Source organism: Pteropus vampyrus, unplaced genomic scaffold (assembly GCF_000151845.1).
Source record: "Pteropus vampyrus isolate Shadow unplaced genomic scaffold, Pvam_2.0 Scaffold191, whole genome shotgun sequence".
NCBI classification, from domain to species: Eukaryota; Metazoa; Chordata; class Mammalia; order Chiroptera; family Pteropodidae; genus Pteropus; species Pteropus vampyrus.
In genome coordinates, this window is record NW_011888972.1 from 3,225,022 (window position 1) to 3,249,222 (window position 24,201).

Consider the following 24,201-nt stretch of genomic DNA (forward strand, 5'->3'; position numbering starts at 1 on the left):
GACAACAAAAAAACAAACAATCCAATCAAAAAATGGGCAGAGGACTGGAACAGACACTTCTCCCAAGAAGACCTACAAATGCTCAACAGACTTATGAAAAGATGCTCAATTTCACTAGCTATTAGGGAAATGCAAGTCAAAATTACAGTGAGATACAAAGCAGTCACAGGGACATGTGTACCTTTTTAAATATATTTTTAATATTTCAATTATAGTTGGCATACAATATTAGATTAGTTTCAGGTGTACAACATAGTGATTAGATATTTATATAACTTATAAAGTGATCACCCTGATAAATCTAGTATGCATCTGACACCACACACAGCTGTTACAATATTATTGACTATATTTTTATAGTGTACCTTATATCCCCATGATTATTTTGTAACTATCAATTGGTATTTTTTAAAAATAGTTTTTAATTTTTCAATTACAGTTGATATACAATATTATTAGTTTCAGGTGTACAACATGGTGATGAGACATTTATATAACCTGTGAAGTGATTACCTCGATAAATCTAGTACCCATCAGACACCATACATAGTTGTTAAAATATTATTAACTATATTTCGTATGCTACACTTTACATCCCCATAACAATTTTTTAACTACCAATTTGTACTTCTTAATGCTTTCCTCTCTTTCATGCACTCCCCGCCACCCCCTCCCCGCCACCCATCTGGCAACCCTCAAAATGTTCTCTGTATGTATGAGTTTGTTTCTGTTTTGTTTGTGTTTTTTTTGTTCAATTCTACTTGTAAGTAAAATCATGTGGCATTTGTCTTTCTCTGTCTGATTTACTCTACTCAGCACAATACCATCTAGATCCTTCCTTGTTGTTGCAGATGGTAAGATTTCATTCATTTTTATGGCTGAGTAATACTTCATTGTATGTATGCACCACCTCTTCTTTATCCATTCATCCATTGATGGACACCCAGGTTGCCTTCCTATCTTGGCTATTATAAATAATGCTGCTATGAACATATAGTTGCATGTGTCCCTTTGAAGTGGTATTTTGGGTTCCTTCAAATTAATACCCAGAAGCCACACAACTAAGTCTCTCCCCGTATGTTTCTGGCACCTCCCGAGCTGCTGTCCCTCTGCTAGAGCCCAGGGCAAGTGTCTATGAATGAGCAAGTCTCTGTGTGGTCCCTTTAAGGAGACATCTGTGTTTCCAGCAGTCTTCTGTCCCACCCAGGTCGTTGGAATCCCCACTGGTTTTCACAGCCAGAAGTTGTAGAGGCTCCTCTTCCTAGCACTGGAACCCTGGGCTGGGGAGCCAGGTATGGGCCTGGGGCCACTTGCTCCTCTGGGGGTACCTCTGCACCCAAGATGGCCCTCCCAATTCTCATGGGTTTGGAGTCAGCCCGTTTTGTGTCTCTGCCCCTACTAAGGGTCTCAGTGTGGCCTCTTCTTTATATCCTTAATTATAGGCGTTCTGTTCAGCTAGTCTTCAGATAATTCTCCAGATTGATTGTTCTATAATTTAGTTGCAATTTTAATGTGGTCATGGGAAGCGGCAAATGCAACATTTACCTACTCCACCATCTTGACTAGAACTTCTCTATTTCATTTTTTATGTTTCATATCTTTTTGTTGAATTCTCACTGAGGTCATATTCTTTCCCTAAGTTCTTCGAGCATCCTTATAACCACTGTTTTGAACTCTGCATCTTGTAGATCTCTTGCCTCCATTTTGTTTAGTCTTTTTTCTGGAGTTTTGACCTTTTCTTTAATTTTGAACATGTTTATCTCCTCATTTTGCTTGCCTCTCTGTGTTTTTTTTTTCTACGTATTAGGTAGATCTGCTATGTCTCCTGGTCCTGGAAGAATGAGCTTATGTAGTAGGTGTCCTATGGGGCCCAGCGGTGCAGTCTCCCCGTTTACCTGAGCTGGGTGTTCCAGATGTGTCCCTTGTGTGGGTTGTTTGTGCCCTCCTGTTGCAGTTGAGCCTTGATTGCTGTTGCCCCTGCAGTGGGTAAGATTGACCCTCAGGCTGACTGAGTACTGGCTGTGACAACAGCAGACAAGCTGTGGCAAGGGAGCTGACCCTTTGGAGCAGGATTTGTTTTAGCGGGGCTCTGGTACCTGCCAAGTACACTGTTTTGGGTGTATCATTTGTGGTACTAATTGGGTGGTGCTCTGCTGTCATCTGAAGCCAGCCAGCTTGTGTGTTGGTTCTGGAGCCTCTTTGGAGGGGCCCCAGTAAAGGCCAAGGTCAACCACTGCCTCTGTCTGGCCTGGGGCTACCAGACGGGATCTGCAAAGTGGTCTGTGGTTGATAGCTGCCTGTGTTGGGGTTGGAAGCACCTGGGATTGGTTATACTATGAACTGAGGCTGGCTGCCACTAGTGCCATGCTTGGAGCCACTTAATAAGAGGTATGAAGCATGAAGCCAGCTGCTCTTTGTTTTGATTTCGTAGACCTTTGATAGATTCTAGGAAATACTGCAGCATGGGCCCAGGCTGGCCACTTGTGTGGATTAGCCTCTGAAAGAGGTTTAGGCCAGGTGCATGGACTGAGTGGGTCAGGGTCTCAGAGACTCACCAGGGTGGTGCCAGAGTGGTGTTAGCCAGGTTAATGGAGACTCAGATTCATCATCTGCCTACACCTGCAGGCTGTGCATGGGGTGGAGGGCTCAACACATAAACAATGGTGCCTCCTAGCACTTTGTCCTGGAAAGAGGTGCCCCCCAGCCCTTACTCTGAAGGCAGACAATTCAGTTTCTCCACATATGTCCCTCCCAATTTTTGAGCTGCTGTCCCTTTTCTAGAGGTTAGGGTGAGTGTTTGCGAGCGAGTCTGTGCTCGGGGCCTTGCATCTCACCTGAGCTGAGTTTCTGTTTTTCACATCCAGATGTCGTGGTGACTCTTCCCCCTAGCACTGGTTCTCTGGGCTGGGGAGTCTGGTGTGGGGCTGCGAGTCCTCCCTCTTCAGTGGGGAACTCCACAGCCCAGATATCCCTCCCAATTCTTAACCACTATACCTAGGCGTGCGACAAAGCTATTTCAGCTCCCCACCCCTCCTATCAGTCCCCTGGTGGCTTCTTCTATATGTCCTTAGTTACAGGACTTATGTTCATCCACTATTCAGGTTGTTCTCAGGAGCGGTTGTTCTTCAATTTAGTTGTAATTTTGATGTGGTCGTAGGAAGAGATGAGCACAGCGATTACCTCCTCTACCATCCTGACCAGAAGTTCTCCTCATTCTTTTTTTTAACGTGTAATTTACATATAATAGATTCCACACTTAAGTAAATTTAGTAAGTTATGCATCCATTACCATAATGTAGTAGTAAAACATTTATTTCTCTTAAATATAATTTCTCATATCATTTACATTTATTCTGTTCCCTCCCCGAACTCCAGGCAACCAATAAACTACTTTCTGTCTTTATGGAGTTCACTTTTATGGATATTTCCTGTAAATGGAATCATACCATGCATGAGAAGAGCTCCTTTCACATATCATGATGATTTTAGGTTCATCCATGTTGTAGCATATATTAGTACTTCATTGCTGTTTATTTCTGAGTGATATTCCATTATATAGCTATATGACATTTTGTTTATCCATTCATAGTTTGATAGAAACTTGAGATATATCCTCATTTGGGCTATTATGAGCAATGCTGCTATGAACACTTGTGTACAAACTTTTTTTGTGGGAATATGTTTTCAATTTTCATGGTTATATATATAGGAGTGTAATTGCTTCATTATCTAAGAACTTTATGTTTAGCATTTCAAGTATCTGCAATTTTTAAAAAAAATGTTTGTACCATTTTACATTGCTACTGGAAGTGTGTGAGGATTCCTATTTCTCTACATCCTTACTATTTGCTATTGTCTTTTTTTTATTTTGACTATTTTAGTGGCTATAATATGACATCTCATTTTGGTTTTAATCTGCACTTAATTTGTACTTCCCTGTAGGCTAATTATTTTTCTTTTTAAATAGAGTAAAGTAGTACAAAAAAAATTTATGTCTCCTTTGCCTATCATCCCCATGTATATGAGCCTTCTCTTTTCTCTTCCCCCCTCCTAAACAACACACATAATGACTATCCTGAATTTACTTTATCTTGCAAGTATATTCTTAATATTTTCATGTGCTTATGAATTCAATGCTGAATAATAAATATTCTGCCTGCTCTTTTTTCATGAATCTTGTCATACTGTACATCTTGTACAGTCTGTTTTTTACTTCAAAATTATGTTTGGGATTATCAATATATCTGTATCTTTACTTATTTTAACTTTTGATAATTATTCTATGAATAAATTACAACCTATTTTTCCCTTATCCTTCTTAGATCATTTCTATTTTTTTCCCATTATAAACAATATGCATATGTGTGACAATTTTTCATGGCAGTATGTATAATATTGGGATTGCTGGTTCATAAAGTATGAAACATCTACTTTACTAGATATTGTGACATTGCTTACCATAGTATTTTATCAGTTTACTTTCTCTTACAAGTATATGAGCAGTTCCATTTCTCTACGTTTTTGCCAAAACATGATGTCCTTCAACGAATTTTTTTTGTTAGTGAGATAGATGAAAAATGGTATCTCGTTATTGATTTAATTTGGGATTTCCTGGATTACTTTTGAGATTTAGCAACTTCTCATATGTTTTTTTGGCCTTTCAGGATTCTTTGTCTGAAATTCTTGTTAATTTTCTTTGCTTTTTTTTTTATTGGTGTTTTTGTCTTTCTCTTGTAGAGCTATGGGATTTCTTTATATATTTTGGATGCTCATTCTTTGATATTTATAATGCAAATAAATTCTCTGTTTCTTGCTTGTGTTTTATCTTTATTTATGACTTGTTGAACAAAACTAATATTTTGAGTGAATAAATTTTGTTTTATAATTTCTGCTTTTATATCATTTAAACTTTTTTAGAAACCTGAGGTTATAAGATATTTGCATATATTTTCTTTTAATATTTTAATGATTTTCCACCTTCAAGTATTTACTGTAGTTTTATTTTTGTGTATGATATATATATTTTTTTCATTTGAAGGCCAGGTTTCTAGTACTTTTACAAGGTCATCCTCTCCTTACTGATCAAATTGACACTTTTATTTTATACCAAGTTTTCATGTATACCTAGATCCTTTTCTAGCCTCTCTCTCGATTTTCTGCATGACCTTGATTCTGTCTTTTTACTTCTCTAAACTATTCTCTAAGATGGGTTAATAAAAGTACTTAACAGTTCGGGTTGTTAAATGGTGGAATTCATAATAATAGCTTTTATTTATTAAATGTGTTCATATACTTTACATTCAATATTTAATTTATTCCTATAAAAACCAAGAATCAGGAAAGTTAAGTGACTTTCCCAGTGTTTGTAGAGTTAGTAAGCTACAGAGATGGGCTTTGAACTCAGTTCTGATTCCAAAGCCTGTGCACTTTCCACAAAGTCACACCACCTTTCAGTACTAAGCAATCACTCACAAATTGCTGGGTTGGTTCATTAAAGGTACTCAATAAATTGTTCCTATTTTTATTTAATAACATTTTAACTTTCTTATCTTGTGGACTTTACAGGAATGCCTAATTCTTCTGGCCTTGTGAATCGTCGTAATGTCATTTCCAAAACTGATGCCACTGTAGTGGCTTTACTGAAGGAAGCTGGTGCCATTCCCCTTGGCATAACCAACTGTAGTGAGCTGTGCATGTGGTACGAATCCAGCAATAAGATCTATGGCCGATCCAACAACCCTTATGATTTACAGCATATTGTAGGTGGAAGTTCTGGTAAGTTGAACATTTCAGTGAGTCACTTTGAGGAGGGGGTACAGATACTATTGCACAAACCTCTGGGAAAATCATAATTAGGTGTTTATGGTCAAGTAAGTTGCAAAATTTGTCATGGATTGGTGAAGTGTATTGTAAATAATGAACATTCATACTCTTGGTTTGAGTGTATATGTGTAATGAGACAGAGAGCGGGATAAGGGGGAGAGAAAGAATGTGAGTTCGTGAAGCTGGTTTAGCTTAGGACCACCGATATCTTCTTGAAATGAAGGTGATAAAATAATGTAAGGACACTGAGCTCTGATAACTGTGCTTTTGCACTTGAAACTATGCTAATGCAGGAATATAGCAGATATGGTCATGGAAATTCTCTCTAAGGAGGTGATATTTATTACGAAACCCAACAGATCAGAGATAACTAGTTATTCTGGGTGTGGGGGTCGTTGGTCAAGCAGAGAGCATTCTAGGTAAAGAATACAGAAAGCGCAAAAGCCTGAGATTGGAACATGCTTAGTGTATTCGGTGAAAGAAAACCAGTGTAGTGAGTAAGACAGAGAAGAGTTAGAGATGAAATCAAAAAGTTTCATCCAGGTCAGATTATGTGGAGGAGCAAAAGCTGAAGCAAATGGAGAAATAACAAGTCAATTTTAGTTGTCCGGGAGATAAATGATAGTCGCTTACACTAGTGTTTGTGGAGATGATAAAAACAAAGTAAAAAATAACTCTTGGGTTTCTGACTCAAGAGATGGAATTATCAAGTCTGAGGAGCAAAAAGAAAAAGAATGAAGAAAAGTGAACAGAGACTAAGGAACATTTAGGGCATCAGCAAGAAGATTAATTCATGCTTTACGGGATTCCTAAAAGGAGACAAGAAAAAAGGAGAAATTTTGTTTGAAGAAATAATAGCCTCAAACATTCAACATTTGAGGAAAGACAGATGTACAATTTTAAAAATGAACTCCAAATAGTATAAGTCTCTATAGACCCATACTGAGACACATAATCAAACCTTTGAAAGGCAAAGACAAGGAGAAAATCTTAAAGTGGAAAGAGAAAGAAGACAGTCTTGTCAAAGCGATCCTCAATAAAATAATCATTAGATTTCTCAGCAGAAACCTTGGAGGCAAAAAGGCAGTGAGATGATATATTAAAATTGTTGAATGAAATAACTGTCAACTGACAATTTTATGTCCAGAAAAATTGCCCTTTATAAATGAGGGAGAAATTAAGATATCCCAAGACAAACAGAAGCTGGAAGGGAGTTCAGTGTCACCATATATGCTCTCAAAGAAATGATAAAGAATCCTTCAAGTTATAATAAAAGGACATAGAGAATAACTCAAAGTCATATGAATATAAAGATCTCTGGTAAAGATAAATGCATGAATAAACATAACAACAAGCAGTAGTGTAATTTTGGTTTGAAAACTAACCTTTTATACAGTATTTAAAAGATATGTGCATAAAAATAATTATAAATCTGTTAGTGGGTAAAGAATATATATGGATGTAATTTGTTAAATCAGTTACATAAAGTGGAGGGGAGGTAGCTACATAAAAGTATAGTTTTAGCATGCAATCGAAGTTAAGTTGGCATACATTTATAATTGATTATTATGACTTTAGGATGTCATTTTGTATTTTTTTATGAGATGGTCGGTCAAGTGCAGCCAGAAGAGGAAACACAGGAGAAGCTCAAGAAAACAAAGTTTATTATACTCACAGGTCCTAGAGACAGAAGGCACAGCAAACTACTCAGGACCACATGAGAAAGACACCAGGGTGGTTAGAAGGCAGAAGACAAGAGCAGGGGGAATGCTAAGCCACAGTCTTTATTGGGGTTTCTGCAGGAAAGACAAAGCAGGGCAAGGTAAACAGCTTAGGATTGGCTAGTTTGAATGTCATCAGGCTTTGGACTATAGGACTAGTCTCTAGTTGCCTTTTACCTGGTCCTGAATGATTGAGGTAGAGGAATATTGCCTCCTGTGGTGCATCCAGATAGAGGAGGTATGGCTCTGGGTTGGTTAGTTTGCATAAAAGGCATGCTCTGGGTAGGCCATTTGCTCTAAGAATTGGCTAGCCCAGGGAGGGACAATCTCTCTCCCATCAGAATGTCTTTTTAAGATATCAAAATATCATAATATACAGAAATATATGTATAATATATAAAATAAACAAATGGTATTTGTAAGTCCATGGTAACCTACAAAGGAAATATCTGTAGAATATACAAAAAAAAAAGGGAATGGGAAGAGAAATACAGTGCCACTACAAAAAATCAACTATACACAAAGTCAGTAATAAAGGCAATGAGGGACCAAAACCATAAGACATACAGGAAATAAAAAATAAAAAGTCAAAAGTAAGTTCATCACTATCAGTAGTTACATCTGTGATAAAATGATTAATTTCCTGAATCAAAAGACATAGATTAACATAATGAATTGAAATCATGATCCAAATAAATGCTGTCTACAAGAGACTTCCAATCTAAAGACATAGAAAGGTTAAAAATGAAAGGATGATAAAATATACTTCATGCAAATAGTAACCTAATTTGTTTATTTAAAAGGAATATTTTGCATTTCCCATAGGTGGTGAGGGCTGTACGCTGGCAGCTGCCTGCTCAGTGATTGGTGTGGGCTCAGATATTGGTGGCAGTATACGGATGCCTGCATTCTTCAATGGCATATTTGGACATAAACCTTCGCCAGGTAATACTAATATGGTGATAAAGGTGGTTCTACTTTTATAATTCAAAGCAATGCAGAAATCTGGTTCCTACCAGGATAATCTTACCTATAAGCATGGTTATCATATATTTCTCAATGTTCTTAAATAAAAATAGCTATTGTTTATTGAGCACCAACTCTTTGTCAGGCATCGTACAAGTTTTCTCCATAACTAATTTTCTTTAATCCCCACAGTAACTCAAGAAGAAATTATGCCCATTTGACATATGACAAATTCAAAATTCAGGAATATTAAGTGAACCTGCACATAAGGGATGCACATATCTTTTCAAATTATCGTTTTTGTTTTCTTTTGATAGATATCCAGTAGTGGAATTGATGGCTCATATGTAAGTTTTAGTTTTTTGAGGAATCTCCATACTGTTTTCCATAGTGACTGTACCAGTTTGCAATCCAACCAGCAGTGCATAGGAGTTCTCTTTTCTTCACCTCCTTGCCAACACTTGTTATTTATTTTATTTTTGATAATAGCCAATCTGACTGGTATGAGGTAATATCTCATTGTAGTTTGCATTCTCTGACATTAGTGATGTCGAGCATCTTTTCATGTGTCTGTTGGCCATCTGTATGCCCTCTTTGGAGAAATGTTTATTCAGATCTTCTGTCCATTTTTTAATTGGATTGTTTGATTTTTTGATGTTCAGTTGTATGAGTTCTTTACATATTTTGGATATTAACCCCTTATTGTAAATATCATTTGCAAATATTTTCTCCCATTCAGTGGTTTGACTTTTCATTTTGTTGATGGTTTCTATCACTGTGTAAAAGCTTGTTAGTTTTATGTTATCCTATTTGTATATTTTTGCTTTTATTGTTCTTGCTTGGGGAAACATATCCAAGAAAACATTACATAGGCCTATGTTTTCTTCTAGAAATTTTATGGTTTCTGGTCTAATATTTAGTCTTTAATATATTTTGAAAATATTTGTATATATGGTGTACAAAAGTGGTCCAGTTTCATTTTCAGCATGTAGCTGTCTAGTTTTCACAACTCCATTTATTGAAGAGAATGTCTTTTCCTCATTGTATATTTTTGCCTCCTTTGCGGCAGGCTAATTGATCATTTAAGCCTGGGGTTATTTCTGAGATCCCTATTCTGTTTCAGTGATCTATGTGTCTGTTTTCATGCCAGTACCATATTGTTTTAATTACTTTGGTTTTGCAGAATAGTTTGAAATCAGGAAGCATGATACCTCCAACTTTGTTCTTTTTTTGAAGATTTCTTTGGATATTTGGGGACTTTTGTTTTTCCATAATAATTTTAGGATTATTTTATAAGTTCTTTGAAAAGAACCATTGAGAATTTAATAGGGATTACGTGGAATCTGTAAATCACTTTGGGTAGCATGAACATTTTAGCAGTATTGATTGTTCCAGTCCATGAGCACCATAATATCTTTGCATTTATTTGTGTCAGCTTAAATTTTTTTCATTAATATCTTAGAGTTTTTCGACTACAGGTCTTTCACCTTCTTGGTTAAATTAATTTTTAGGTATTTTGGTCTTTTTGATGTAATTGTAAATTGAATGTTTTTCTTGATTTATCTTTCTGATATTTTGTAGATATAGTATATAAAAACCCAACTAATTTTTCACATATTAATTTGTATCCTGCAACTTTACTGAATTTTTTTACGAGTTCTAATAGTTTTTTGGTGGAGTATTTACGATTTTTTATATATAATATCATCTGCATTTCCAATTTAGATACCTTTTATTCCTTTTTCTTCTCAGATTGCTGTGGCTAGGACTTCTAATAATATGTTTAATAAAAAGTGGTAAGAGTAGGCATCCTTGATTTTTCTTGATCTGAGAATTAAAAATTTCAGTATTTTTACCATTAAGTATGATGTTAACTGTGTTTTGTCATATATGGCTTTTAATATGTTGAGGTATGTTCCTTCTGCACACACTGAGTTGAGAGTTTTTATCATAAATGGTTCTCAAATTTTGTTAAATGTTTTTTTTTATGAATCTCTTGATACCATTATATGATTTTATTTTATGTTTTGTTGATGTGGTATATCATGGTGATTTGTGGACATTGAACCATCCTTGCCTCTCTGGAATAAATCCCACTTGATTGTGATGTGTGATCATTTTATTATATTGTTGAATTTGGTTTGCTAATATTTTGTTGTTGACTTTGGCATCAATGTTTATTAGGGAGATTGGCTTATAATTTTTTGTAGGGTTTTTTTTTTGTCTTGTTTTAGTAACAGTGTAATGCTGGCCTCCTGAAATGAGTTTGAAAGCGTTCTCTTATGAACACATGTGCAAAAATCCTAAATAAGATACTAGCGAACTGAATATACCAACATATTAAAAAGATTATATACTACAATCAAGTGGGCTTCATCCCAGGGGCAAAGGGATGGTTCAACATATGCAAATCGATTAATGAGATATACCACATAAACAAATTAAAAAATAAGACTCATATGATCATATATAGATGCAGAAAAAGCCTTCAACAAGATATAGCATTCATTTATGATCAAAACACTTAAGAAAATCAGTATAGGAGGAAAGTACCTTAACATAATAAAGGCCATCTATGACAAACCCTCAGCCAACATTATACTTAATGGTGAAAAACTAAAAACCTTCCCTCTAAGATCAGGAACAAGGCAAGGCTGTCCACCATCACCACTGTTATTCAATATAACATTGGAGGTCCTAGCAAGTGCAATCAGACAAGGGAAAGATATAAAAGACATCCAAATAGGAAACGAAGAAGTCAAACTGTCACTATTTGCAGATGACGTGATTCTCTATATAGAAAACCCTAAAGACTCCACAAGAACACTACTAGAAACAATAAGTAAATATAGTAAAGTCTCTGGATATAAAATCAATGTTCAAAAATCCATAGCATCCCTATACCCTAATAACGAAATGTCAGAAAAAGAAGTGGAAAAAATAATTCCTTCTGCAATTACAACAAAAAGGATAAAATACCTAGGAATAAATTTAATGAAACATGTGAAGGACCTATATGATGAAAACTACAAAACCCTATTAAAAGAAATCGAAGAAGATACAAAGAAACGGAAAGATATTCCGTGTTCTTGGATTGGAAGAATCAACATAGTTAAAATGACCTTATTACTTAAAGCATTATACAGATTTAATGCAATCCCCATCAAAATCGCATCAGCATTTTTTAAAGAAATAGAACAAAAAATCATCAGATTTGTATGGAAGCACAAAAGACCCCAAATTGCCAAATCCATCCTGAGAAAAAAGAACAAGTCTGGAGGCATCACTCTGCCCAACTTCAGATTATACCACAAAGTGACAGTAATCAAAATGGCATGGTATTGGCAGCAGAACAGACACACGGACCAGTGGGACAGAATCGAGAGTCCAGAAGTAAACCCATATTTATGTAGGCAAATAATTTTCGACAAGAAAATGCCAAAAACATACAGTGGAGAAAGGAAAGCCTCTTCAATAAATGGTGCTGGGAAAACTGGAAGGCCACCTGCAAAAGAATGAAACTAGACTGTTGTCTATCAGCACACACCAAAATTAACTCAAAATGGATTAAGGACCTGAATATAAGGCCTTAAATAATAAAAAGCATAGAAGAAAACATAGGAACTAAACTCAAGGACCTTAGACTTAAAGAGGATTTTATGAATTTAACCTCAAAGGCAAGGGAAGTAAAAGCAAAAATAAATGAATGGGACTACATCAAACTAAAAAGCTTCTGCTCAGCAAAAGAAACTGTCAACAAGGTAAAGAGACAACTATCAGAATGGGAAAATATATTTGCAAGCAATGCCTCCGATAAGGGCCTAATATCCATAATATACAAAGAACTCATACGACTCTATAACAACAAAAAAAGCAAATGATCCAAACAAAAAATGGGCAGAGGACCTGAATAGACACTTCTCCTTAGAGGACAACAAATATATGAAAAGATGCAGAACATCAGTAGCTATTAGGGAAATTCAAATCAAAACCACAATGAGATACCATCTCACACCTGTTAGAATAGCTATAATCGACAGGACAAGTAATAACAAATGTTGGAGAGGATGCAGAGAAAAAGGAACTCTTATATACTGCTGGTTGGACTGCAAATTGGTACAGCCACTATGGAAAATAGTACGGAGGTTCCTCAAAAAACTAAGAATTGATCTACCATATGATCCAACAATCTCTCTACTCGGTATTTACCGCAAAGACTTGAAAACCTATATCTGAAAAGATATTTGCACACCAATGTTCATAGCAGAATTATTCATGGTGGCCAAGACATGGAAGCAACTGAAGTGTCCTACGATAGATGAATGGATAAAGAAGCTGTGGTACATGTATACAATGGAATATTACTCAGCCATAAGAAGAGGTGAAATACTGCCATTTGCAACAACATGGATGGACCTCAAGATAATCATGCTAAGCGAAATAAGCCAGACAGAAAAAGTTGAAAATCACATGATATCACTTATACACAGGATATAAACCTAAAAGCAACAAATAAATAGGACAAAGAAACAGAGACTCATGGACATGGACAGTGGACTAGTGGTTACCAGAGGGTAAGGGGTGGGGGAGGAGAGGGAGGGTAGATGGGGTAAAGGGGGTCATATATAGTGGATAGGGGTAGGGCAAAGTGGGTATAGGGGATCAAATATATGGTAGCTGAAGGAAACTGGACTTTGTGTGGTAAACATACAATAGAATATACAGATGTCAAATTGTAATGTACACCTGAAAATTATATAATTGGTTTAACCAATGTTACCCCAATAAACTTAATTAAAATAAAAATAAAAAGAAATGCAACAGATTTCTGTATGCTGATTTTTTTTTAATCTGTGAACAAAGGAAAAAGGGGGCCATATACTAAACCTGACAAGCTCAGCGGGTATCTGGATGGCAGGTCTCACAAACTCAGTGAGCAGAAGTAACCACACAGAATGGTCTAAACATTAAAATTCCTAACTAGGCAGACCATGACAGGTAGTCACATCCATCCAAGGCCAAAGCTTTCTTAGTAAAGGTCAGTCTTTACCTTAAATGAGCCCTGTCCATTGTGCTTATGCATCTAGGATAACATACCTTTGAAATATCAGAGTAATTTTCTTTTCCGCATCCCTCAAAGTCATAACCACATGCACTAGAGCACAAGACTACCAGAGCATGAGACCAGAGAACCCCTCATTGCTCTCTTATTCCTGGCATACCATCTCTATGTACTATAAATATTAATTATTAACTATCTTGAACCCATCAGTGTAAATACATCAAAGTTTGTATTTCTCCATTTTGCTTTTTATCCAGTCCTACTGATTTCTCCTGATTTGCTTTCTCCCACCTCCTTAATCTACCACCAGTGGAGTTCATGTGACCCCCCCTTATGTCTTCTCCTTTGATTCTAATGTATAAATAACCTGAAAAACTGCCATTCTCTGGGGCATTTTTTCAATCCATTGAGATCTTGCTTCCAGATATATCCTCAAAATTTTGGCTAAAATAAATTTTTATAAAACTTAGAAAAGAAAAAAAAAGAAAATGTTCCCCTTTCAATTTTTTTGGAATAGCTTGAACAGTATAGGTATTAATCCTTCTTTATTTTTATTTTTATTTCATTAAATCTATTGGAGTGATATTGGTTAACAAAATTATATTGGTTTAAAGTGTACAATGCAATACTATACCTTATGTATATTGCGTTGTGTGTTCGCCACCCGTTGAATTTTTTTCCATCACCATATATTTAACCCTCTTTACCTTCTCTTCCCCGCTCCCTTTCTCTCCAGTAACCACTAAACTGTTATCTGTGTCTATGAGTTTTTATTTGTTTGTCTTGTTTGTTGCTTTCAGCTTTATATTCCACACATGAGTGAAATCATATGGTTCATATGGTTCTCAACTTTTTCAGTTTGACTTTTTCAGTCTGACTTAGCATGATCCTCTCAAGGTCCATCCATGTTGTTACAAATGGCAGTATTTCATCTTTTCTTATGCTGAGTAATATTCCATTGTACATATGTATCACAGCTTCTTTATCTAGTCATCTGTCAAAGGACACATCAGTTGTTTCCATGTCTTGGCCACTGTGAATAATGCTGCAGTTAGTGCATATATCTTTATAGATAAATGTTTTCAGAGTTTTGGGGTACATACCTAAAAGAGGGATTTCTGGATCATATGGTAATTCTATTCTTAATTTTTTGGGGAATCTCCAGATGTTTGGTAGAATTTGCCTGTTAATCCCTCTGGCCTTGGACTTTTGTTTTTTGAGACTTTTGAATTATTAATAAAATTTTGTTATTGGTAATTTGTTCAGATTTGCTGTTTTGTCTTCATTCAGTTTTGGAAGATGTATGTTTCTAGGAATTTATTCATTTCTTCTAGGTTGTCTAATTTGTTGGCTTATAATCGTTCATAGTATTCTCTTATAATCTTTTGTAGTTCTTTGTTATTGATTATAACTTATTTTTCATTTCTGATTTTATTTGGACCCTCTTTTTTCTTCATGAGTCTTGCTAAAGAGTTATCAATTTTGTTTATCTTATTAATCCTGCTCTTGGTTTCATTGTTTGTTTTTTTTATTCACTTTATAGTCCTTATTTTATTTATTTCTCCTGTGATCTTGATTATTTCCTTCCTTCTACTAACTTTGGGGTTTGTTCATTCTTCTTTTTCTAGTTCCTCTAGGTGTCAGTTTTGATTGTTTATGTGAGATTTTTTGTTTTGCTTTTGAGGTACACCTGTATCAGTACAAATTTCCCTCTTAGAACTGCTTTTGCTGCATCCCACAGATTTTAGAAAAACGTGTTTAATTTTCATTTGTTGGAGGTATTTTTAATTTCTCCTTCGATTTCTTCATGGACCTAATTATTTAATAACATGTTGTTTAGCTTCAACACTTTTGTAATTTTTCTAATTTTCTTCTTGTAGGTAACTTCTGGTTTCATACCATTGTGGTAGGAAATTATGTTTGACAGAATTTCTATCTCCTTGAATTTATTGAGACTTGTTTTTTGGCCTAACATGTGATCTATCCTGGAGAATGTTCTATTGCATTTAAAAGGAATATATATTCTGTTTGAGGGTGGAATATTCTGAATATATCTATTAAGTATATGGTATACTTTTTCATTTAAGACTAATGTTTTCTTATTAATTTTTTGTTTGGATGAAGCTATTAATTGATTTAAGTTGGGTGTTAAATTTCCCTACTATTTTTGTAATACTGTCAGTCTTTCTTTATGTCAGTTAATATTTCTTTAATGTACTTAGGTGCTCCTATGTTGGTTGCATAGATGTTTTCAAGTGTTATATCCTCTTGTTGGATTGATCTCATTATCATTATATAGTACCCTTCTTTGTCTCTTGTTACTTACATTGTTTTAAAGTCTATTTTGTCTGATATAAGTATTGCTACTCCAGCTTTCTTTTCAATTCCTTTTGCATGGAATTTGCATATTTCATCCTTTCACTCTACATGTGTCTTTAGATCTGCAGTGAGTCTCTTGTAGGCGGTATATATATGGGTGTTCTTTCTTATCCATTTAGCTACCCTATTTCTTTTTGATTTGTGCATTTATTCCATTTACATTTAAAGTAATCATTGATACATTTAAACTCATTGCCATTTTATTAAATGTTTTCTGTTTGTTTTTACAGTTCTTCTGTGTTCTTTTCTTTGCTGTCTTCCTCTGGGTTTTGATGAATTTCTTTAGTGGTATGTTTGGATTCCTTTCTCTTTATTTTTTGTGTATCTACTTTTTTGGTTTGTGGTTACAAGAGATTTATGTATATCAACCTATGTATATAGCAATCTATTTTAAGCTGATGGTTGCTTAAGTTTGAACACGTTCTAAAAGCACTACATATATACTCCCCCCACATTTTATGTTTTGAAGTCATATTCTACATCTTTGGGTGTGTGTTTGTGTATGTGCATCTCTTAATTAACTATTGTTGCTATATATGATTTTAGAACTTTTGTCTTTTAACTTTCATACTAACTTTATAGTTGTTTGAACCTCTACCCTTACTATACGTTTGCTTTTAACAGTAAGACTCCCATTATTCTGTCACTTAATAGGTATGTAATCTTAAAAAAGATACTTTATCTCTGCCTCAGTTGTCTCATCTATAAAATGGGTATAGCCAAAATACCTACTTCATCAGGTTGTTATGAGAATTAATAGAGTTAAAGTTTGTGAAGCTCCTAGGAGAGCATCTAGCACATAATAAACACTATTAAATATTTGTGTGTTAAAAAAAGAGGGCATATATGAAAACACCCATCGCTACCATCATACTTGATAAAAACTGAAAACTTTCCTCCTAATGTTAGGAACAAGAAAAATATGTCTACTTTTGCTGTTTCTATTAAATATTGGACTGGAGGTTCTACTCTCTAGGTTTAAGATAGATGAAACATGATGGTGCAGTACAACATTCAGGGATCATGTCTTATTTTGGACAGCTAACCTGAGTGTCTAACCTTTCAGGTGTGGTCTCCAACCAGGGTCAGTTTCCTATGGCCAAGGGAGTCCAGGAGCTGTTTCTATGCACTGGTCCAATGTGCCGCTATGCTGAAGACCTGGTCCCCATGCTGAGGGTCATGGCAGGACCTGGGATCAAAAAGTATGTTCGTTTCTTTTCCTCTCTTTCCTGTCCAGACATTTATTCTCCCTTTGTTTATTAGAGACATGGAAGTAAACTTCCAGTGATCAAAGAATTATTAGAGTTTTTTGTTTGTTTTTTAATGAGAGAGTTTTTGTATATGTGGATATCATGCTTCACAAACTGGGAAGATAGTTTGTAAAAATATTTTTCACATGCCTATTTTGGATGAAAGCTGTGGATTTTTGTTGTTCGTTTGGCAATTTGAATATATAGATGTATCTCACTTTAAGGCTTTCTGGTACTTCTGCCATCTGTCATCACACATGTTTTTCAGTCTTACCTGGGACATTGATACTGCCTAGAAATCTGTTTCCCTAGATAGCTCTTTATTACATTTTCCACCACAGCAATTTCACAATGTTTTTATTTCCAGTAAAACTGTGATTTCTTCATCTAGCTTTTACATTCAGCAAATGATCCCACATCCTACCTCACGAAGAAAATACAATCTGTGGAACTTTCTTCAGTTCCATACATCAAACTTTACTAGTTCCCCAGACATTAATTTCTCTTTTCTCTTTTAAGAGGGGAAAAAATGTTTTCCTTTTTGCTTTGGTATATAAAGACTTTGAAATATATTTTGGATCTCATGTTCTGATACTCTCTCAGATCTTTGTTCCATTGTTTGTCTCACTTTCCTATGATTTTAACTTAATATATCTATACACACACACACACACACACACACACACCATATATGTAACTATATGTAAAATAAAAAAAGAAAAAAGATCAGAGAACTTGGCAAAAAAATTTCAGTGGTGGAAAGTTGGAAATCAGTATGTAGTTTAGGCATGTTTAATGATAATGAAGTTTTGCTAAGATCTCTGCTCTGATCTTTTTCTCTTTTATGCTAATGTTAATAACTACTTTTCAATACTTATATGACTCCATTATAGCTGGCAACACATTTGACTATTCCTTTCTTCTTAAAACAATCTCTACCTTTGGATTTTGTAATTCACACTCTTTTGATATAGCTCCTTTATATATCAATGCCTTTCTCTTTTTATCTCCCTTGGTGACTCTTCTCCTGTTCATCCTTTAAATATTGGTATTCTAGGAAGTCTTGACTCATTTCATCCTTCTCTCTTTTCCAACCTCCCAGGATGACTCCATTTATACCTGCTCCTTCAATTACCTTCCAAACATACAGGATTCACAAATCTGTATCTCCAGTTTCCTCTTCTCATCTAAACTTCAAAATGATGTATTAACTGGCATACTGGGCATCTCAGGGACTTGAAACTCAACATGACCACAAACGATTTCATTCTTTTTCCCAGCCCCACAAACCTGATTTGCTACTTCTTTTCTTCCTCAGTTCCAGTGACTGCACCATGATCAACCCTGTCATTAAAAGCCTAATTCCCATCTCTATGACTCCTTATGTCTAAGCGATCTCCAATGAAGATTACCTTCTAATTATTTCCTACATCATTACATTTCTATCTATCACCATGGTTAGCTTCTCATACCAACTACACTGATTTCTTATCTGGACTATTACCAGAGTCTTCTGACTTGTCACTCCATCTTCAAATATGACTCATTCCAAACTGTTCTCTCTCGTAGGCAGAGTAATATTCTTAAATGAACATCTAAGTTCTAAAGGGTTATCATTATTTCTGGCACACAGTTCTGGCGAGGGGGCAGGGCGGGGTGGGAACTTCCACTAGTGCAGAAGCTCAATTGTTAGCATTGAACTAGCGAGCATATATAAGTAATTTGTTGATGTCAGTTTCTTTTTATTCCTCGACAGGTTAAAACTAGATGAAAAGGTAAATTTAAAGGACTTGAAATTTTACTGGATGGAACATGATGGTGGCTCATTGTTAATGTCCAGAGTGGACCAAGAACTCATTATGGCTCAGAAAAAGGTAATTATAAATAGAACTTCTTCAATGGAATTCATATTTAGGCAGAGATGCCATTCTCACTTTTTTCCTTTACTGTCTGCCAGGTATTTCTGTGTCAGCCTACAGAATTAAGGTGATCACAGTAGTTGTACTAAGTAATTTTTGGCATAATTTTCATAGTTATTTTTGATATTTTATTTGTTTTTTTAATAATGAAAAAGAAGATTTTTCAAAGTATAATAAATCGAATAAAGAAATTGCTCAGAGGTAATGCTGTTACTATTTTGTCATATTTCTGTCCAGTCATTCTATGCCTATGTGTAGATGTAAATTTTATATGATTGAGATAACATCGTATATGTAACAATTTCTGTATATACAAAAAGGATATGTGCCGCCTTCACCTTTCCCAAGCTGTTGCCAGAAAAATAACATTCTGGGGGATGAGGAGGCCATATTTCATATCAACTAAAATCAAATTTGTTATTTTTCTATAGAAGTTGAGAAAATGATGTTAATCTTCTAGAGTTTTGAAATGCCATATTTTATTTATATATTTCCCTAAGATTAATAACATTATTAAGCAATTCGAACTTTAGTCATTTCCAGGTTCAATAAAAAGAGAGAGTTGTTTTGATTTTATAGCAAAAACTCAATAGCTGCTAACTGATGTTGGTATTTAACTCTTCCTAGATTCAGAAGGAAAAGAAAAATGTTAGAGCATCTAACGTTGCTGAGAATATTTTATGGCTCATGTCTTGTATCATTTCTTTATTTTGTAAAAGTACTGAGAGGCAGGTATTATTATTACTCATTTTCTACAAGAAAGGAAGCCAAGACCTTCTGTGGTTAATTTTTTTATTAAGACTTCTTTTTAGAACAGTTACACATTTACAGAAAAATTGAGCAGGTAGTACAAGGTGTTTACATTTATCCCCCTTTTCTGCATACAGATTCCTCTATTATTAATATATTATATAAGTTTGCTACATTTGTCACAACTGATGAATGGAGATATTATTATTAACTAAAGTCCTTAGTTGATATTAATGTTCCCCCTTTGTTGTACAGTTTCTATAGATTTTAACAAATGCATAATATCATGTATCCACCATTACAGTATCATACATAATAGTTTCATTACTCTAAAAATCCTCTATCCTTCACATATTTATTTCTGTACTCTGTATCCTCTCTACACTCCCTCTGGAAACCACTGATTTTTTGTTGTCTCTATAGTTTTGCCTTTTAAAGAGTGGTATATAGTTAGGATCACGCAGTATATACCCTTTTCACATTGGCTTCTGTCATTTATAAATGTACATTTAAGGTCCCTACATGTCTTTTTGTGGCTTGATAGTTCATGTTCTTTTATTGCTGAGTAATATTTCATTATACAGATGTATCACCATTGGTTTATCCATTCACCTAGTGAAGGACATCTTGATTACTTCCAGGTATTGCCATAAATGAACAAAGCTACTTAAACATTTGTGTGTAGCTTTGTGTATAGATATAAGTTTTATATTCTACTAGGTAAATACCAAGGAGAACAATATATTTAGCTTTGTGAAAAACTGCTGACTGCGAACTGTCTTTCAGAGTGGCTATATTGGAGTCCTCCATAGAAGCAGACTTCTGTGTGATGAGAGCACTTAAAATCAAACTCTCTTATCAAATTTCAAGTACACTATATAGTATTATTAACTATAATCACCATGTTGTACATTAGCTCTCCAGAACTTACTTATCCTGCAAAACTGAAACCTTGTACCCTCTGACCAACATCTCTCCATTTCCTCTATCCCTGTCAAGTACCATTTTACTCTGCTTTTATGAGTTGGAGTATTTTAGATTCCACATATAAATGAGATCATGCAGTGTTTGTCTTTCTGGGTCTGGCTTATTTCACATAGCTTAACCATTATAAGTAGAACCCTTGTCACCTACACACATCTCCTTAAACCATATTTAATCTCCAAACAAATGGGATAACGAGGTCGTACTTCCACACAGCATGATACAAATGTTCTGCATACAACAAGAACATACTTTCCCCAAAAGAAGATGTAAAGTTCATGGGTGATATTGACGCTTCTCCTTGATATCTTGTAACTTAAGTAGTGTGATGCAAAATTAATAACCTAAATACTATGATGTAAAGTCAATATATCTTATGTTATATGATAAGGTATAAGAGAGGAGAGAGAAAAAGATATTTCCTTAATGAAATACACACACGTATTTATAAAAAATGAGGAAATATTCAGGGCAATTACAGTCCTCATTTCTGTAGTCACATGGTTGTAGCTGGTATTTATAACTACGTTCTTCCACTACTCATTTTGTATTTCCTTTGCCTTCAGCAAGCACCTCGACTTGTCGTGGTTCTTTACCTGGTGAGGTGACCTTTGAAACTAAGACCTTTAAGCCAGCAGAGAATAAGGTCATGGGACATGAAATAAAAATTGTGCTAGTCGATCACTAGGAGTAATAGTAAGGGCTCCACTCTCCTTTCCACCCTTTGATTACTGTACGCATGAATCTTGGCTTGGAAGAAACAGCACCACATATTGGACTCTGATTCAGAGCATATACAGACTCCTAGAAATCTTACCACAGTCGTCCAGTGTATTGCTAGCTGCCTAGCAATGCAACTGAGTCTTTGAAAGGCAACTCCACTGTTCTACTAATTGCTTCAGGATGGTGAGTGTATTATACAACTCAGGATGCCATAACAAAATACCATAGATTGGGTGGCTTAAACAACAGAAATTTACTTTTTTATAATTCTGGAGGCTAGAAGTCCAAGATCATGGTACCAGCATGGTCAGCTTTTGCTGAGGGCTTTCTTCTTGGCTTATAGACAGCTGCCTTCTCACAGTTTGCTCACATGGTGGAGACCGACCTGCCTGTCTGTCTGTCTGTCTCTGTCTCTGTCTCTGTCTCTGTCTCTGTCTTTTTTTCTCACCCTTTATCTCTATCTCACACACACACACACACACACACACACACAGACACACACACAGACACACACAACTTCTTATAAGGCCGCAGTCCCATTGGATTCGACCCCACTCTTATGACTTCATGGAACCTTAATTATTTCTGAAAGATCCTATATCCAGATACAGTCTTATTGGTCATTAGAGATTCAACATATGAATTTTGAGGGGTCAAATTTCAGTTCATTGCAGTGGTAACATGGTAAGACCAGTGATTTCCATGCGTGTGGAACCATTGGTTTTACTTCATTTGCTATATGAGTTTCTTGATCAGAAGCAATCTTGTGTGGAATAACACAACGGTGGGTAAGACACTCTGTCAGTCCATGGATGGTAGTTTTGGCAGACAAATTGTGTTCAGGGAAGGCAAAATTATATCAAGGTTAAGTATTCCAGTAAGAACAAAAGGCTGCCCCTTCCATGATAGAAGTGGTCCAATGTAATCTACCTTCCAGCAAGTACCTGGCTGATTACCCTAGAAAATGGTCTATATTTGGGATTTAGTGGTGTTCTATGCTGCTGACAGATTAGGCACTCAGCAGTGGTGGTATGGAGGTCAACCTTGGTGAGTGGAAGTCCATGTAGTGAGCCCATGTATAACATCCATCTTTGCCACCATAACCACTCTGTGCAAGAATCTATTGGGCAGTGACAGATGGCTGCGGAAAGAGACTAATATCAACAGAACAAGTCATTTTATCCACTTATTAAAATCTTCCCCTGCCTAGGTCACTCTTTGGTGAGCATTTATATGAAACACAAATATCTGTAGGTTTTTCACCCAATCAGAGACATTTATACACAAATCTCTTCCCCGTACCTCTTGCCTTGAATTTCTCAATCATGTTGCATCCCAGTCCCTGACAGCCAGACAACACATTGGCCATAGCCCATGAATCTATATATGAGGGAAAAGTAGGAAAATGTGGACATTTTTTATTTCATCCAAAGTGAATATTGAAGAGCACTATTTAAAATTCTGCTCATGGGGAGGATCTCCTTTCACCACTGTCCTTTAGAAATGTCCCAGAAGAGGGCTACAGTGCTGCAGCTGTCCACTTTTGGGTAGTGCCTGCATGTCACACAGAACTATGTGTAAAACAGGTGTAATTTTTTTCTTCCTCTGTCAACTGATGCCAGCGAACTCTCTTTGAGGCCATATGTGAAAGCTCAGATTGAAAGGGTAGTGTAACAGGAATGGAGACTATAAGCATATTAAGCCATTTCTTCATGTAATTTATTTGTGCCTTTAGGGCCTTCTTCAGCCTGATCTCATATAAGTGATTCCATTTCATGATGTAGTGTTGCTGTGCATGCCTATCTTTATGGATTGGTGGGCCAGACAACACTCAGTTCATGATGGTCAGCTCAAGTCACATGGTAATTTGGTGGCCCATGTTTAAGCATTTAGTCTCCACTAGGGACCAGTTGTAAGGCAAAAGCAGTTACTTAAAAGGAGAGTAGACATCTCCAGAGGATGGCAGTTCTTTGCTCCTAAATCCTAAAGGCATAAACTGTGATTCACCTATGGGGGCTAGCCTAAGGCTCCAAAGAACTCCTCTATTTGCCACTGACACTTCAAGCAAAATTGAATCTGCTGGATCATGTGGCCCAAGTGGCAGAGAAGTTTGCACAGAAGCCTGGACCAGTTTTACAGCCTTTTTCTGGGCCCTACTCAAAACTAGGTTACTTAGTAAATGGGCTAGAGGATCACACCCGAATGAGGAATACTTTACCCCCTAATTCATAAAGGACCTCCAGATATTGTACCTCTTTTTTGATTTTGGGATGAGACAGATGAAACAACTTATCCTTCACCTTAGAAGAGCTATCAGGACATACTCACACCAATGGACAGCTATACATTTCAATGAAATGGAATGGCACTGAATTTTTTATTCATTTCTCACCATTAGATATGCAAATATCTTTTCAAGAAATCTAGAATAGTTGCTACTTATTGCTCACTAAGTCCCGTGAACACAAGACCATTATAATAATGTAAGTGTGATATCTTGTGGAAGAGAAAGACAACCAAAATCCCTGCAAACCAAATTACAGCAAAAGGCTGGAGAATTAAATACCCCTATGGTAGGATAGTGAAGGTATATTACTCGTTTTGCCAGCCGAAAGGAATTGCTT

General features: G+C 35.7%; 1 protein-coding gene across 2 annotated transcripts in view; it reads left to right on the plus strand.

The window, feature by feature from the left end:
- Positions 1-24,201, plus strand: part of FAAH2 (fatty acid amide hydrolase 2) — a 69,007-nt gene that overhangs the window by 29,208 nt on the left and 15,598 nt on the right. For both annotated transcript variants that reach the window (XM_011371470.2, XM_023537441.1), the window contains exons 4-7: positions 5,566-5,775; positions 8,370-8,489; positions 17,018-17,153; positions 18,958-19,075. In XM_011371470.2, coding sequence (XP_011369772.1) covers positions 5,566-5,775; positions 8,370-8,489; positions 17,018-17,153; positions 18,958-19,075 — 584 coding nt within the window. The remainder of the gene's footprint in view (positions 1-5,565; positions 5,776-8,369; positions 8,490-17,017; positions 17,154-18,957; positions 19,076-24,201) is intronic.